The sequence below is a fragment of the Apostichopus japonicus genome, chromosome 16, assembly GCF_037975245.1.
Source record: "Apostichopus japonicus isolate 1M-3 chromosome 16, ASM3797524v1, whole genome shotgun sequence".
Taxonomy (NCBI): Eukaryota; Metazoa; Echinodermata; class Holothuroidea; order Aspidochirotida; family Stichopodidae; genus Apostichopus; species Apostichopus japonicus.
This window is the reverse complement of record NC_092576.1, coordinates 11,751,181-11,766,110: the sequence shown is the minus strand read 5'-3', so window position 1 is coordinate 11,766,110 and position 14,930 is coordinate 11,751,181. Positions and strand designations below refer to the sequence as shown.

Sequence of the window (14,930 nt, the reverse complement as noted above, 5' to 3'; positions counted from 1 at the left end):
CAATGTAAATTGTTGCAAAATTGTGACGATTTTCAATTTTATATGATTGTTCACTTCGCTTCTCGGCCTTTTGGCTAAGATCATGTGTAGTATCTGTTCCCTTAGGGAATGGTGATACACACCTGACGATGATCACACAGTCACAGTCCCGATGCAAGGGGACTGGGGCTGAGAGCGGATCAGTCGTTTGGTAGTTTGGTTTTCGTGCCCAGGTTCTTTCCTAGGTGACTTTTTCTTAAAAAGTATCTGTTCCCTTAGGGAATGGTGATACACACCTGACGATGATCACACAGTCACAGTCCCGATGCAAGGGGACTGGGGCTGAGAGCGGATCAGTCGTTTGGTAGTTTGGTTTTCGTGCCCAGGTTCTTTCCTGGGTGCAGCTTTTTCTTAAAAAGTATGATTGTTCACTTAAAATGGATGAGCAAAGGCAGCAACATTTATTTGTAGAACGAAATAGTCCGTGGTGTATTTTATGCGGCATTTTATCTTGTTGAGATGACCCTTTAAACAGCCAGCCTCATCGGTTATCAGTGGCTAAATCCTCAAATTCAGCACAAAACACAATGGAAATACACAAGACATAACATACCGGTCCTGTTGCCGAGTGGATAAAGGCGGTGGCATTTGAAGCAATAAGGCTTAGCAACCGGGAGTTTCGGGTTCGATACCCGGCCCGGTCATAGTAAGGTGGGGTTATTTTTTCATCAAAGAGCATTCGTTTTCCCATCTGAGATTCCAAATTTGAGTTAAAATTTTGAATTGGAAGCCACCCGACGTGTTAGTTGTAATCCAAAATGCCTTGCAGGCTTCTCCCACATTTGTGGTCGCTTTAGCGTCGTAAAAATAACTACTTAATATTATTATTTATTATAAGATTTTACCTCTAAAATGACATTCTTTTCAATGAGACAAGATTGTCATTGTTTGGTTGGTTTATTAAAACTTCTAAAACGATGGATTAACATTTACCCTTTTCTAAAGAACTGACGTCATCATCGATTCGGTCCTAAAACCTTCAAACCAGGGTTTCCCTAACTTTATCCCCCCACGAACCCCCCATGGAATATCAGAGTTGTCCACGAACTCCCAACTTTTCGTGACACGATCTGAGTCATTATTATACTATAATACGCATAATAGTGCTTCGTAAAAGATCAAGTACATAGTGTAATATTGTAATGAAAAAAAAGCAAGAGGTGAACAAATATTTATTTGGAAACTTCAATATCAGATCAGCTCTTTATCTTCACGACGTACTGTAATGCGTACACCAACTTCACCAAAGTCAAGTTCAAAAGTCACATACTTCTCTCTTCTGACTTCTGTCTGCATGTGGTCATTTATCAGGCTCAACATTGATCCGAGCAGTCCAGTCTGGGTTAGAGGATGGTGGATAGGTTTCCTCTTAAGCGGCAGCATCTCTCTGCTCATCAGTCTCTCAGTTATGGGAGTCCCCACCAACCTACCAGGTAAGCAACGCGAATCGATTTGGTAGAATAATAAGAACAAGCAAACGGCGCAACAACTAGCAACAGAGGCGAAGAAAGCTAACCAGTAGTCAGATTAATCAGTAATCAGAGCTAATCAGACATCGCCACCTTTTCGTGTAAGATAGGTGACGGTGTGAAAAGGTTGGGGTGGGTATAAGATGGAAGAACTTTTTTTTGTTATATCTAATATCATTTGATTTTATTTCTGACCTCGTCTAATTTCACAGGTCATAAGGAAATCGGTGAAGTTCAAAAAGGGTCAGAGTTCACGGTCAGAGCAGGCTTTGGTAACTACCTTTCAGATTCCCTAAAGCAGCCTGGACACTTTTGAAAAATCCACCATTTATGTTTCTGAATGGAGGCGTCACCATGGAATGATTTATTCTAGCTTCCGTGGCCGTATTTGGACCAAAATTTGTGGAAAGTCAATTTAATCTATCTGCCGGACAAGCGGCGCTATTGGCAGGTATTTTCAAATTGTATTACCACAATTAATGAAAAAGCCGATCAGTTTTGACGATGTTAACAATGGACCCCACCCCAGTCCACACCCCTCCTGTCCCTTCCTCTATTTTTATTCTTCGTCTCATTAAGTGTTTATGTGTTTGTATAAATATATATATATATATATATATATATATATATATATATATATATGTGTGTGTGTGTGTGTGTGTGTGTGTGTGTGTATATATATATATATATATATATATATATATATATATATATATATATATATACCAAGGAAATGTTTATCTAAAGACATTTCCATTACTGCGATCGAGAACGGATGCGTAAATCATGAGATTCATCCAAGATTCTGGAAATATATCTTTCCACCCATCTCCCATTAAACTAACGTATGAACTGTGCTCTACAGAGTACTTACTCATCTCTGTGAAGCACGATCGTCTTCCAGACTAAAGCCGTTTTCTTTTCTCTCTTTTCTCTTTACTCACTCACTATCTTGACAGGAGTGGTAGTAGTGCCGTCCACCCTGATAGGCTGCGGTGTTGGTGCTTGGGTCATTTTGAAGTTTAATTTAGAGTTTCGAGGCCAAATGAAGTTTTGTTTTGGATCCCTTGTGATTTCTTTCTTCACCATGTTGGTGTTTATTGCGAGCTGCGATAACGTAGTATTCGCCGGAGTTACAGAACTTTACAAAGATGGGTAAGAAACATGGCCTGATGTGAACCATTGCATTTCCTAATGACAATTTTATTATGGCATATTCAAAGTAGTGTGTGTCCAATGGCGTATCTATAACGGCATATTCAAAGGCGTACAATGGCGTATATTTAATGGCGTGTTCAATGACGTTTCCAATGGCGAACCAAAGGCGTATATATATATATATATATATATATATATATATATATGTGCGTGTGTGTGTGTAAGCGTGTGTGTGCGTTTATATGTATATAGTGGAATTACGACCTTCCTTACCGGTTTCGAAACTCTGGACATACAATCAGCGTCCATGAAGGCTTTTTTTTTTTGGTGGGCAAAAACAGCATTGCCTGTCGCCCTCAAATAAGGACCTCCTCAGGAAATACACAATGCAAAGCAACCAATCGCAGCAACAATATGTCTTTAAAGTGAGTTATCAGTCTGTGGAACGCCATTCGGTGCGAGACAGTCTAGTTGCATATTTGAATAGGTCGATGGAAGGCCTGGAAGGTATATATAACGGTAATCAGCGGCCTGTAGCAGTCTGTTGGTATTGCCGAAATTACTGCTTAGATTTACAAGGACGGCGTGTATTTACTTAAAGTTTAAAACATGGGTTTGGGAGTATCTGTATCATGCATGGAAGTTACGTTACATTGTTTCCCGTCTGTGCGGGGTATTCCCTTTCTAATCTTCTATTAATGTTGCTACGGAAGGCATTCATGTAACAAGAACATTGAAGACGTTAAAAACTTAAGGTTTATTGTTATACTAACACGAAATCTTATTTATCTTTTTCTTTTTTTTTTATCTCCTACCTCTCCTCTTCCCCTGTTGGTTTCTTTCTTTCTTTCTTCTCTCCATCCCTTGTCTACTAATCCCCTAACATCTCTTTGTGTTCACCATGCTCATTAACCTGTCTGTATTCTGTGTGTGTTTTTGTCCCTTCTGTTACTGTTACTTGTCACTTAGCCTTTGAAGAAGATCCTGCTAGGATCGAAACGTCAGGCCAACTTACTTTTACACATTTTTTTTTTGTCAGACGTATACAGGTTGCTCCTGTATCCCCTCTGATGCAAACGACGCTGTGCTTTGACGATGTGAGACATCAACGTGTAATTTACTACCTATTTACTTGGTATGCATATTCATTATGCTGACCCTTGTTTTTTTTTTACTATAGTACCCAGTATCACAGCTACTTTCAGGTAAGTAATAATCCTATCATTTTATTAACTACTCCTAGGATTCTGTGCGGGTGGAGCCTTGGTGGGTGAGATGCAATTCGGTTGGTGGAAAAAGTCTATAAAAGGGCGTGAGGGTACTAGAGTACTCTTTAAGGTGTTTGTTAAATAATTCATGACGTTATAAAGTGTTGGTAGCACCTGCACAGGTAGCACCTCGACTATAATGCTCGTCAAACTATTAAATTTCGCCTGGTTAATTCAACGTTTTACACCACGATTTCATGGACTATATTTTTTATTGGTTTATTCAATGCATCAGCGATGCAGTCGTTTTCAAATTTTATCGAGAAAGTTTATTTTACGCTTGTGATATTTTTAACATTTGTTTACGTTTCGTTGGATTGGCCTATCACTATGCCTAATGTTAAGCCTAACCTACACAGTTACAGTAGGCAGGAGCTCATCGATCTCCGTACAATACCGCGGTCTATACCGTTGAGCCATGAGACTATCGACCGAATAATTACAAATGGGATTACTGCTACAAATCGCTTTAAAAATCGCCGGACAAAGAGAGGAACCAAGGGGGTGAAAAGGCGGCGGATACCGGTAATTATTACTTCACCTAATTATGAGCTTTCCCGTGGACCTGGATCAAACACTGACAATCTGATTGCTATTGATTGTACAAAAGCCCCTAAACCCATCCAAACTGTTGTGGGAAACCGTGACCATACTAGGTCATATCAACAACAACAAAACCGCGGTATCGAAAATCAAAATCTATTGACAGTAAAGCGAATTTCCTCTTTTCACCGCAATCGCAAACTCTCCTTCAGCCTATGGAATGCCCGCTCCATCAACAACAAAATTGCGGCCTTGTGTAGTAGCATTGTTGAGAATGATACAGACATTTTCGCTGTAACAGAAACCTGGATTGGGGAACACCGACAATGTGCTGTGAGCGAATTTAAAGCGTCATTGAGCGGTTATAATGTTTATCAACGGCCCCGCGCAAACCGTAAAGGAGGTGGAGTAGCGCTCATTATTCGCTCCGATTATAAGGTGAAGAAGATGAACTCTGGATTGTTCAAATCCTTCGAACATGTTGATCTGACTGTCACAGTTAATGACGTCACCACACGCATCGTACTTATCTACCGGCCCCCACCGTCAAGAACCAATGGTTGCAAAACTGTAGACTTTCTGGTTGAATTTGCATCATTTTTGGAGGTTTTAGTAATTTCACCAGGTCGCCTCATTATTCTTGGAGATTTCAACATCCATGTCGACAACGCTACAAATGGTGACGCCTTGAAATTCCATGATTTACTCTGTAGTATGAATCTTGTACAACTTGTTCGTGGATCGACCCATGCTAGCGGTCATACTTTGGACTTGGTAATCACCCGCTCGATCGAATCACCAATCTGCACCATCAGTGATGTCACCAATGACAACAGTCTACCTTCTGATCATAGCTTGATAAAATTCATCACGGACATTTCACGACCCCACGCGACAAAAACTACACGTGTTATACGGAACATTCGATCTATCCGAAGTGACCAGCTGGTAGAGGCGATTAAAAAATACAAGCCTGTTGACAGTGATGATGAGTATGGCATTTCAGTTGACACGTTATCAGTCAACTTCGGTAAGAAACTGTCTGACGTTATGGATATGCTTGCTCCTGCGAAAAAGAAGGTAATTGTGAACAAAGCTCGAGCTCCGTGGTACACAGATGAACTCCGACTTCTGAGGAATAATGTTCGCCGTTTAGAACGAGCTTGGCTCAGCTCACCTCTGGAGATTAACAAGCAAATATTCCATGGTGCCCGAACATCTTACCATGACGAATGCGAGAGAGCTAAAACTCAGTACCACCGTTCTCGCATACAGTCCGCCAACACCAGGAAGCTGTTTGCCGTGGTTGATGAGATCACAGGAGACAAGAAGTCAACTGGTGCCATCCTACCTAAGCACAACGATCCCCAGCAAATGGCGCAAGATTTCTCTGACTTTTTCTGTGGGAAGATCAGGAAATTACGCGATACATTCCATGATGTTACAAAGCCAAGTTTACCACCGTGCCCACCTAGTCATAGCTTTTCGAACTTCAAGCCAATTACCCGTGACGACGCGACCAAACGTATTTCAGCTATGAACTCGAAATCTTCAGCGCTCGATCCGATGCCAACTCAGCTCGTTAAACTTTGCCTACCAGAACTAGTGGATGATCTCGTTAACATTGCCAACACTTCCTTCGAAGCAGGGACTGTTCCGCGACGTCATAAACGCGCTCTTGTCAGACCATTATTGAAAAAGCCCGGACTGGATCCTGATGTTTTATCAAATTATCGTCCCGTTTCCAACCTTTTATTTGAACATAAATTTTTAGAGAACATGTGTTTTAATCAAATTGATGAATATTTTAACCAATTCTCTCTTTATTCGAAATTTCAATCTGCATACCGAAGAAACCATAGCACAGAAACCGCGTTGCTTCGTGTAAGAAATGACATTCTAGTTTCAATGGACAATCATAAAGAGTGCATTTTAGTCCTACTCGATCTTACCGCCGCATTCGATACAATTGACCACGATATTTTACTGCAGCTTTTGGAGCATCGGTTTGGCATAAATGGTATTGCTTTAAAGTGGTTCGATTCATATCTTCGAGGACGTACTCAACGTGTCTGTATTGACAATTGTTATTCGGACGATGAACCATTATTTTGCGGTGTACCACAGGGAAGCGGTCTTGGGCCGATTCTTTTTACCTTGTATACATCCCCACTCGAAGACATTATTTTAGCCAATGATATTGACTTTATGCTTTTTGCCGATGATACACAACTGTATTTTTCGTGTAAACATCTATCTGACTGGAAATTCATACCTGAAAAATGCATAGATGATATTCGTGAGTGGATGGCATCAAATCGACTTGTACTCAATGATAGCAAAACAGAAGTAATTCATTTTCACAGTAAGTTCCGAAAAGTTCAAGCAGACATATCTAGTTTCAGAGTTGGTGTTACTCATATTAAACCCATTTCCGTTGTCAGAAATTTAGGAGTGCAATTTGATGAATTCAGTTCTATGTCAAGTCATGTTTCAAAAATTTGTCAGTCAGCATCATACTCATTGTATCGTATTGGGAAAATTCGTAAGCTCTTAGATCGCACAAGCACAGAAAGATTAATTCATGCATTTGTTACATCGCACCTTGATTATTGTAATAGTTTATTATATGGAATTGAGCAACAGCAACTGGCACGTCTTCAATTGATTCAAAACTCGGCAGCACGCATGGTTACACGGAGCAGGAGGCACGAACACATCACACCCATATTGATTGACCTTCATTGGTTACCTGTCTCCGCAAGGATCGAATTTAAGTCTCTAGTCATAACTTACAATATTATAAATGGCACTGCCCCTCACAATCTTGGCTCTCTGATCAGTCGTCAGGCTCTTCCAGAGCCCATGCAGATTGCAAATCGCACACGACAGAGGAACAGACATTCTATGGAGATACGACTAGAGCCTGGCAGATTCGCCCAAAAAAGCTTTGGCGCACGATCCTTTGCCTATTTTGCACCTGATCTATGGAATGCACTCCCCAATGACATCAGGGCAGCTCCATCATTAAATGTTTTTAAGGCACACCTTAAAACTCACCTTTTTCGAAAGTATTATTCTTTTTAAACCTCCAGTCATATTGATTGTGTTACCATCTTTTGATTGTTTTATATTGAAATTTATTTTCTATTTATGTTTTGATAGTCTTATTGTTGCTAATTTTCGGCTGTAATAGTTTAGTATTTTAGTTTTATTGTATGCTGTCATATTTTATTGCTTTTGTCTTTAATTTCTGAATTTTATTGTTTTTTATTAATTATTGTTAGTTATTTATTTCTGTAATTCTTAGGATGCAATATTTTTAGATTGTATTATTTTTAAGCTGTAATACTTTTTAAGTTGTATTTTTTATGCGTTTCTGTGAAGCTGCTTTGAGATCATTCTTTTGATGTAAAGCGTTATATAAGAATAAATTATTATTATTATTATTATAACAGCCAATCTTCACTACAGTTTCGGTGTTGATCATATACGGTACGTGAAATCTGTACAACTGCATATTAACGTTCGCATAGCACCGTTTGTAGCACAGTACATTTCAAATATGATTTCAATGCTAGATTTATCTCAACAATGGAGCATAAAACTGTACAATATACACAGATTTTCATTCAACTTAAAGACGCCCTCTAATTTGAATTCATCCATCTCTTTCCACAGAGTGGTTTATTTTTTTACAGAGGGCGTTTGCCGTTGGACTTCAGTCATCGCTTTTGAAAGCTTTAGGTAATATTTGAATGTAGTGAATTTAGTGTTCAGTATATATATATATAGCCATATCAGGCCAAGCCTATTATAATATTTGCACAGAGCTGTTTATCCGCTCTATGTTGAACGCAGAAAATATATATGATAAAACAACCGCTTGACCGACACCTGGTGATCGAGAATCAAATCGAAATTTTTCCAAAGATTACGCAATGGTACGACTATTATTTGATCATGCACTGCAAAAACTCCGGTGTTGAATTTAACACCGACGGTGTTGAATTTGATTCTCCGGCGGTGTACATATATGACCACACCGTGGGTGTTAAATTAACACCGGTCTTGGAGTACTTTTCCAACACCTTATTGGGTGTTAAAATTTAAAACAACACCACCGAGATTTAAAGTTCAAATATCAGTGGTGTTGTTTCTTGTAAATCCATTGGGTGTTGAAAAAGGTGCAATCTGTGCAATATAATGGCACAACATACATATTGCATACCCGGTATACCATCATATTAGCAGAGAGTTCCTTTATGAATATGATGGAGTCCGTGCAAAAAGCATTACGTCATCAAAGAATAACAGTTGTACTTATCTGACACTATTCATCTTTGTAGTTTTCCAAAAAGTATACAGTGAATACCAAATCTGTTGAAGAATTCAAGAAAACTAAATATATCTCGTTATTTCATTGGCTTATTCGGTTACTGAGTTAATAAGACACTTTTATAACATTATTAATCCTGCAATAACCTCGTTTATTATGTTATTTTTCGAAATATATTACTATAGCCACCATAATTGAATGGATCGCATCTAATTTGCATATCAACAGCCAAACTTACAGTCATCAATAATTAGGCAACTCGTGTTGAAAATATCCTATGCCAGGTCAGCTTTGGGAGTTATTGTTGTGTTTTGGTACAATTTAGCCTACAATAAGATACTAGAAACAATCGATCAATTTCCATAAATTGGTACAACCCGATTACGTAGGCCTGATGAAATCGATACTGCTTGGTGTTAATTTAACACCGACTTTAAACACCGAGATTTGAACACCTAGAATTTCAACACCAAAATTTACAACACCAATTTGTTTAACACCCCATTATTCCAAAATATTCTGTCTGGTGTTAATTTAACACTCAATTTAACACCGTAATTTTAACACCGATATTTTAACACCGCAGTTTTTGCAGTGTGGTGGTGGGATAAACTGCGGCGTACTTGAAGCTAATTTCCTCCTCCCTCCTCCTCCTCCTTTAACAATATACCACTCCTCACATACTGGAGAAGTAATATGACGCACTCGTGCAAACTTTGAAAATGTCTTCATTAAGCTAGTAGAAGCAAGTTCATTTTACAAAAACGGTTCTAAATGCAGTTTTTCTTCCCCCTTCTATTTTTCTCTCTTTTCTATTGCCATTTCAGGTTCGATTCCCGGTCCAATCATATTCGGCGTTTTAATTGACGATATCTGTAAGATATGAGAGCATGGCTGCGACGGCGCAGGTACTTGTTGGATGTATGAAAATGAACAGTTCGCGCACTATACTCTTAAGCTTATCATATCTTGTCGTGTGGTTTCTCTGTTTTGTTTTGCCGCGTCTTACTTCACACACAAACCAATCGTCAAAGAAGACGACACGCCTTCCTTAGATAAGGAAACATTGAATGACCAAGATAGTGATATTAGTATGAAGAGAACATATGCAGAGAAGGGCCTTGGGACGTCAGAAGACGAGGTCAAGGAATCAGCGACGACTGATGACAAGAAGAAATAACGACAGGGACGACATCAATGAAGAAGACATAACCACACACTGACATTAATAATGTGTTGATGTTAATCGTTGACGGTGGAGCCGACGAATCAGAGGGCCCGTCCCCTTCCACCACCACCCCATCCCACCCACACCCCCAATGTAGTTAGAAACCTCAAAAGTGCCCCTTTTCATAAATTAGAACATACCCATACAGGACTACGCTGTAAATGGATGATAACTTTGTCTATTATCTGTAATTATATAGTGCCTTTCAGTTTGTTATTTTTAAAATATCGTTCTCTTGCAAAAACAAAAAACAAAAAAAAGGGAAATAAACTGTGAAATAAAAAGTGCTCTTATGTTGAAAAATGTAGAAAATATTATGCAGAAAAGCTGCCCTTGCGTTGATAAACATTTCAAAAAATACTGCACGGAGGATCCATTTGTCGAACAGTTTTGGTGTAATTTTGTGATTTACCCCCTCAAATCAAAGTCACATGTCTCACTGCCTCTTTGGGTGTCTGTACCCTACACAGCACCCCAATTGAGCCTCTTTCATCACCGCTAAATTGTTTCTTCGGGGAATGCTATCATCCATAATTGTACGTTATCCAGGACTCACCACTTTTATAAGAAAATCTACACAACCCTGCAGTCTGGAGAGAAAAACAAAATCCCTTTATATGAGACGTAGATACACACCAATTGGGAAAATTCAATATTTTACAAGACCATTGAATGACCACTAAATCATTACTACAAATTTTCGTACAACAATTGAGACGTGTAAATGAGATATTATCGGCTTATTTTCTGAAATATGAAGTAAAGAAAAACTGATATCTTTATAATGGGAATGTTACAACTTTAATGGAGAGAACTTTTCTATTCGGGTCAGCCTGCTAAATTCTTTTTACTTTGACAAGTATATCAGTATATCTTCACTCATTTCTTTCCTTTACATATAGATTAAAAAGATGACGTTTTGCGCCTTTTTTTGCGCCGATATAGTCACCCTTCCGTGGTCATTACGCCTCGTCACATGCAAATGAGAGGGGCGGGGCATTGTACGCTCCTAAACAGTGTGTTTTCCCCGTTGCTCTCTCTTGCCGTATGTTTTGTTTATGTTAAAATCCCAACCAAAATAATAAAATCTCGAAAGTTATAATTTAATATTATTCTGGTGTTTAAGATGGTGTAGAAGTGGATCGAGGGAATGTTGGGGAAGGAGGGGAGGGGTAATGGATGGAAAAATAAAAAACGGTTTCTTCCGACTGCATATACAACCAACGGTTGGATAGTCTAGCGAATAGTGTGTCCCCCCCCCCCCCTGGCCCAGGTCATCATATGGCATCGCCTCATTTCGGTTCTCCGTTATTAGTCATTTTGTAACCTAGGTTTTATTTCGCAAAAAAAGTAATATTCTTTAGCATTTACTTGATGCGGTCTGCATAATTTCCTTTTATTGTTTGTGTTATGTATAGTTTGAAGGTTTTACACATAATAGGCCTATACACTGCGGTCGATTCGAGTGGAAGGAGAGACGTGGGCCAAGGTGGGTGGGGTGGCGGTGAGGGAGGGGTTTGAAAAGAGGATATTTACTTGATGCATGGTCTGCATAATTTCCTTTATTGTTTGTGTTATGTATAGTCTGAAGGTTTTACACATAATAGGCCTATGCACTGCGGTCGTCACGAGTGGATGGAGAGACGTGGCCATTAAATCATTACTTCTTTAATGAGTGAAACGGGACCACGAAAAAGCTTTGGGTCCCAATCCATGCAGCACGCCTTGGATCACCAAACACTCATTAAAGAAGTAATGATTTAGTGGTCATTTAAATTGGCCAAGCACTCTTTGGACCGGGCAAGACGCATTATGGTACCCTTCTTCAATGTCCTTGGACTTCCTAGGACCCATTGGTTAGGTGGTCCAAGGCGTGCTGGTCTTGACTTGGGCCTAAAGATTTTTGCAGTTCCATTTGCATTCATTAACGAAGTGATGATTTAGTGGTCATTTAAATTGGTCAAGCACTCTTTGGACCGGGCAAGACGCATTATGGTACTCTTCTACAATGTCCTTAGAGTTCATGTTAACCATCGGTTTGGTGATCTAAGGCGTGCTGCATGGATTAGGGCCCAAAGCTTATTCGTGGTCCCGTTACACTTATTAAAGAAGTAATGATTTAGTGGTCATTTAAATTGGCCAAGCACTCTTTGGACCGGGCAAGACGCATTATGGTACCCGTCTACAATGTCCTTGGACTTCCTATGACCCATTGGTTAGGTGGTACAAGGCGTGCTGGTCTTGACTGGGGCCTAAAGATTTTTGCAGGTTCATTTACATTCATTAACGAAGTGATGATTTAGTGGTCAGTTTAATTGGTCAAGCACTCTTTGGACCGGGCAGGACGCATTTTGGTACCCTTATACAATATCTTTGGAGTTCATATGACCCATTGGTTGGGTGGTCCAAGGCGTGCTGGTTTTGATTAGGGCCTAAAGGTTTTTATTTCAGTTCCCGTTACACTCATTTAAAAAATTGTTGATTTAGTGGTCATTTTAATTGGTCAAGCACTCTTTTGACCGGGCAAGACGCATTATGGTATCCTTCTACAATGTGTTAAGAATTCCTATAACCCATTGGTTGGGTGGTCCAAGGCGTGCTGGTTTTGATTAGGGCCTAAAGGTTTTTATTTCAGTTCCCGTTACACTCATTTAAAAAATTGTTGATTTAGTGGTCATTTTAATTGGTCAAGCACTCTTTTGACCGGGCAAGACGCATTATGGTATCCTTCTACAATGTGTTAAGAATTCCTATGACCCATCGGTTAGGTGGTCCAAGGCGTGCTAGTCTTGATGAGGGCCTAGAGTGATTTTTTCAGGTCCCGTTAAATTAATTTAGGAACTGATGAATTACTGGTCATTTTAGTTGGTCAAGAACTATTTGGACCGGACAAGATGCATTATGGTACCATTCTGTATAGTCATTAGAGTTAAACCTCTTTCCACGACCAAATGATGAACATCTTGTAAGAAAGCTTTTTTCTTGCCAGAGGTATTACGTCGATACCATTGTCGAATACGTAACTGAATAGGTAGCAGTTACTCATTCGCGAATATCGAACGAGGAACGGGGAATAAGTATCTAACTTCACACCGGTTTAGGAAAACAAACAAACAATCGCAGGTAATATAGTAGGGCAGGATGCGAGATTTTTTTCCCAGCGCGGTAAAGGCCATCATTTGCATACCTCGCTTCTCATTGGCTGGGGTCTGCATACATGAGATTCATTACAATATCAACTAGCAGCTGATGCACTGAATCGCTCATCACATACCACATTTCACAAGGCCACTTTGCTACACTCAAAAAGAAACAGTCTAGCAGCAGAATGTACAATGGTTCGCGTTTGAGTAGAGTTAATTTATTTGTCGGTGTGATATGCCACGGGAGTAGAGGGTCTGTGGTTATGTTATAATGATTATAATAATTAAGGGCAGAGGTTATGACTTACCCCTATGTGTTCTTTGTGGCTTCTGGTGAACTATCTCGAAGTGGTAATTGCACTCACGTAAATCCTTGGAAAGTAATATCCCGCGAAGATAAATATCCAGCTATGGTGATGTAATAGCGCGTTAGGCTATACTCGACAGGATGAAAGCAAGCGATAAAAATGTTCAACATGGTGGAAAATAATCAAACACATACTGCGATTCAGTCCATATTGATGATTTGAACAAAACGGCGCAGCCAATGAACGTGTCGACCAGAGCGTGTGACCCGAACAGTATCCGGTTGTGTGTCTGGAACAGGCGTAGCTGGGAGAGTGCGTGGAACTTTCACTGGCTTGTCGCTTTGAGTAGAGGTGGGTTGTCCAACCTTGAAGAAGTTGTCGTCGAGATGCGCTGGCTTTAACCTATCGATGCTAATGGTCTGTCGCTTGCCATGGATGTTCAAAACGAAAAATTTGTCATGACGTGTGATGACAGCGTAAGGTCCATGGTAGTGTCGTTATAAGGGAGTACGGACAGCGTCATTCCGAACCCAAACATGAGTACATGATGCTAAGTCAGCATGGATGTGAGTTGGTTTAGAAGAGGGTCTGGTCAATGCTGGGCGGAGTTTAGCCATATATTGTCGAAGTCGACTAACATAGTTGGTAGGATCAGGCAAAGTGTCCTGTGTAGTTGAGGAGATGAAGTCAGAAGGTAAGGCGAGAGTGGTGCCAAAAACCATTTCTGCAGCAGAACACTGGAGATCGACTTTGAGTGAAGATCGTATTCCTAAAAGTACCAATGGAAGTACCTCAGTCCAATGGGGTGAACCAGTAGCTTTGAGTGATGATTTGAGTTTTCGGTGAAAACGTTCGACTAGGCCATTGGCAGCAGGGTGGTATGCCGTAGTTCTGATGCGTTGAGTACCTAAAAGGTGGTTGAGCTGTCGGAAAAGTGCTGACTCAAATTGAGCTCCCCTGTCGGTTGTGATGATGGATGGTACACCAAAAATCGGGATCCATCGTTGGACGAACTGTTTCGCTACAGTTTGAGCAGTGAGGTCAGGGATCGGTATAGCTTCTGGCCATCTGGTAAATCTGTCGATGATCGTTAAGAGGTAAGATTTTCCATCAAAAGGTGGCAATGGACCAACGATGTCCATGTGGATATGCTGGAAAAGTGCCGTCGTAGCGGGAAAGGTACCAACCGGCGCCTTGGTATGACGCTGTACCTTAACCTGTTGACATTTGAGGCATGATCTACACCAATTTCTGACATCTTTGTTGATGCTGGGCCACACATAGCGTTGGGTGATTAAGCGTTGAGTTGCTCGGATGCCAGGATGTGATAGCGAGTGAAGCGAGTCAAAAATAGCACGACGAAATTGCAGTGGCACATAAGGTCTGGCCGTGCCAGTGGAGAGATCACAGGTAATGGTGCCGTCCGAAGTGGATA

The 14,930-nt window shown here is 40.2% G+C and overlaps 2 protein-coding genes and 1 pseudogene across 2 annotated transcripts in view; all 3 read left to right on the top strand.

Annotated features, from left to right (window-relative positions):
- LOC139981977 (solute carrier organic anion transporter family member 4A1-like) overlaps nucleotides 1-11,279 on the top strand; it is a 12,104-nt gene extending 825 nt beyond the window's left edge. Inside the window, exons 3-8 of the mRNA XM_071994435.1 lie at nucleotides 1,351-1,472; nucleotides 1,721-1,959; nucleotides 2,468-2,663; nucleotides 3,706-3,871; nucleotides 8,159-8,224; nucleotides 9,644-11,279. Of these exons, the coding sequence (XP_071850536.1) occupies nucleotides 1,351-1,472; nucleotides 1,721-1,824 (226 nt within the window). The 3' untranslated portion in view covers nucleotides 1,825-1,959; nucleotides 2,468-2,663; nucleotides 3,706-3,871; nucleotides 8,159-8,224; nucleotides 9,644-11,279. The remainder of the gene's footprint in view (nucleotides 1-1,350; nucleotides 1,473-1,720; nucleotides 1,960-2,467; nucleotides 2,664-3,705; nucleotides 3,872-8,158; nucleotides 8,225-9,643) is intronic.
- LOC139983921 (U2 spliceosomal RNA) lies at nucleotides 55-127 on the top strand (annotated as a pseudogene).
- LOC139981976 (uncharacterized) lies at nucleotides 3,053-9,702 on the top strand. Its single transcript, XM_071994434.1, has 5 exons — nucleotides 3,053-3,173; nucleotides 3,847-3,871; nucleotides 4,690-6,157; nucleotides 8,179-8,224; nucleotides 9,644-9,702. Exons 1-5 carry the CDS (start codon nucleotides 3,053-3,055, stop codon nucleotides 9,700-9,702), a joined length of 1,719 nt encoding a protein of 572 aa, XP_071850535.1.
- Nucleotides 11,280-14,930: the final 3,651 nt, after the last annotated feature.

Excerpts from the sequence above, each read along its gene's own strand:
- LOC139981976 (XM_071994434.1), top strand. The coding sequence starts at position 3,053 with ATGCAAAGCAACCAATCGCAGCAACAATATGTCTTTAAAGTGAGTTAT. Across the intron at positions 6,158-8,178 it reads GACGTCATAAACGCGCTCTT|AGGGCGTTTGCCGTTGGACT; the intron begins GTCAGACCATTA and ends ATTTTTTTACAG. Across the intron at positions 8,225-9,643 it reads ATCGCTTTTGAAAGCTTTAG|GTTCGATTCCCGGTCCAATC; the intron begins GTAATATTTGAA and ends TTGCCATTTCAG.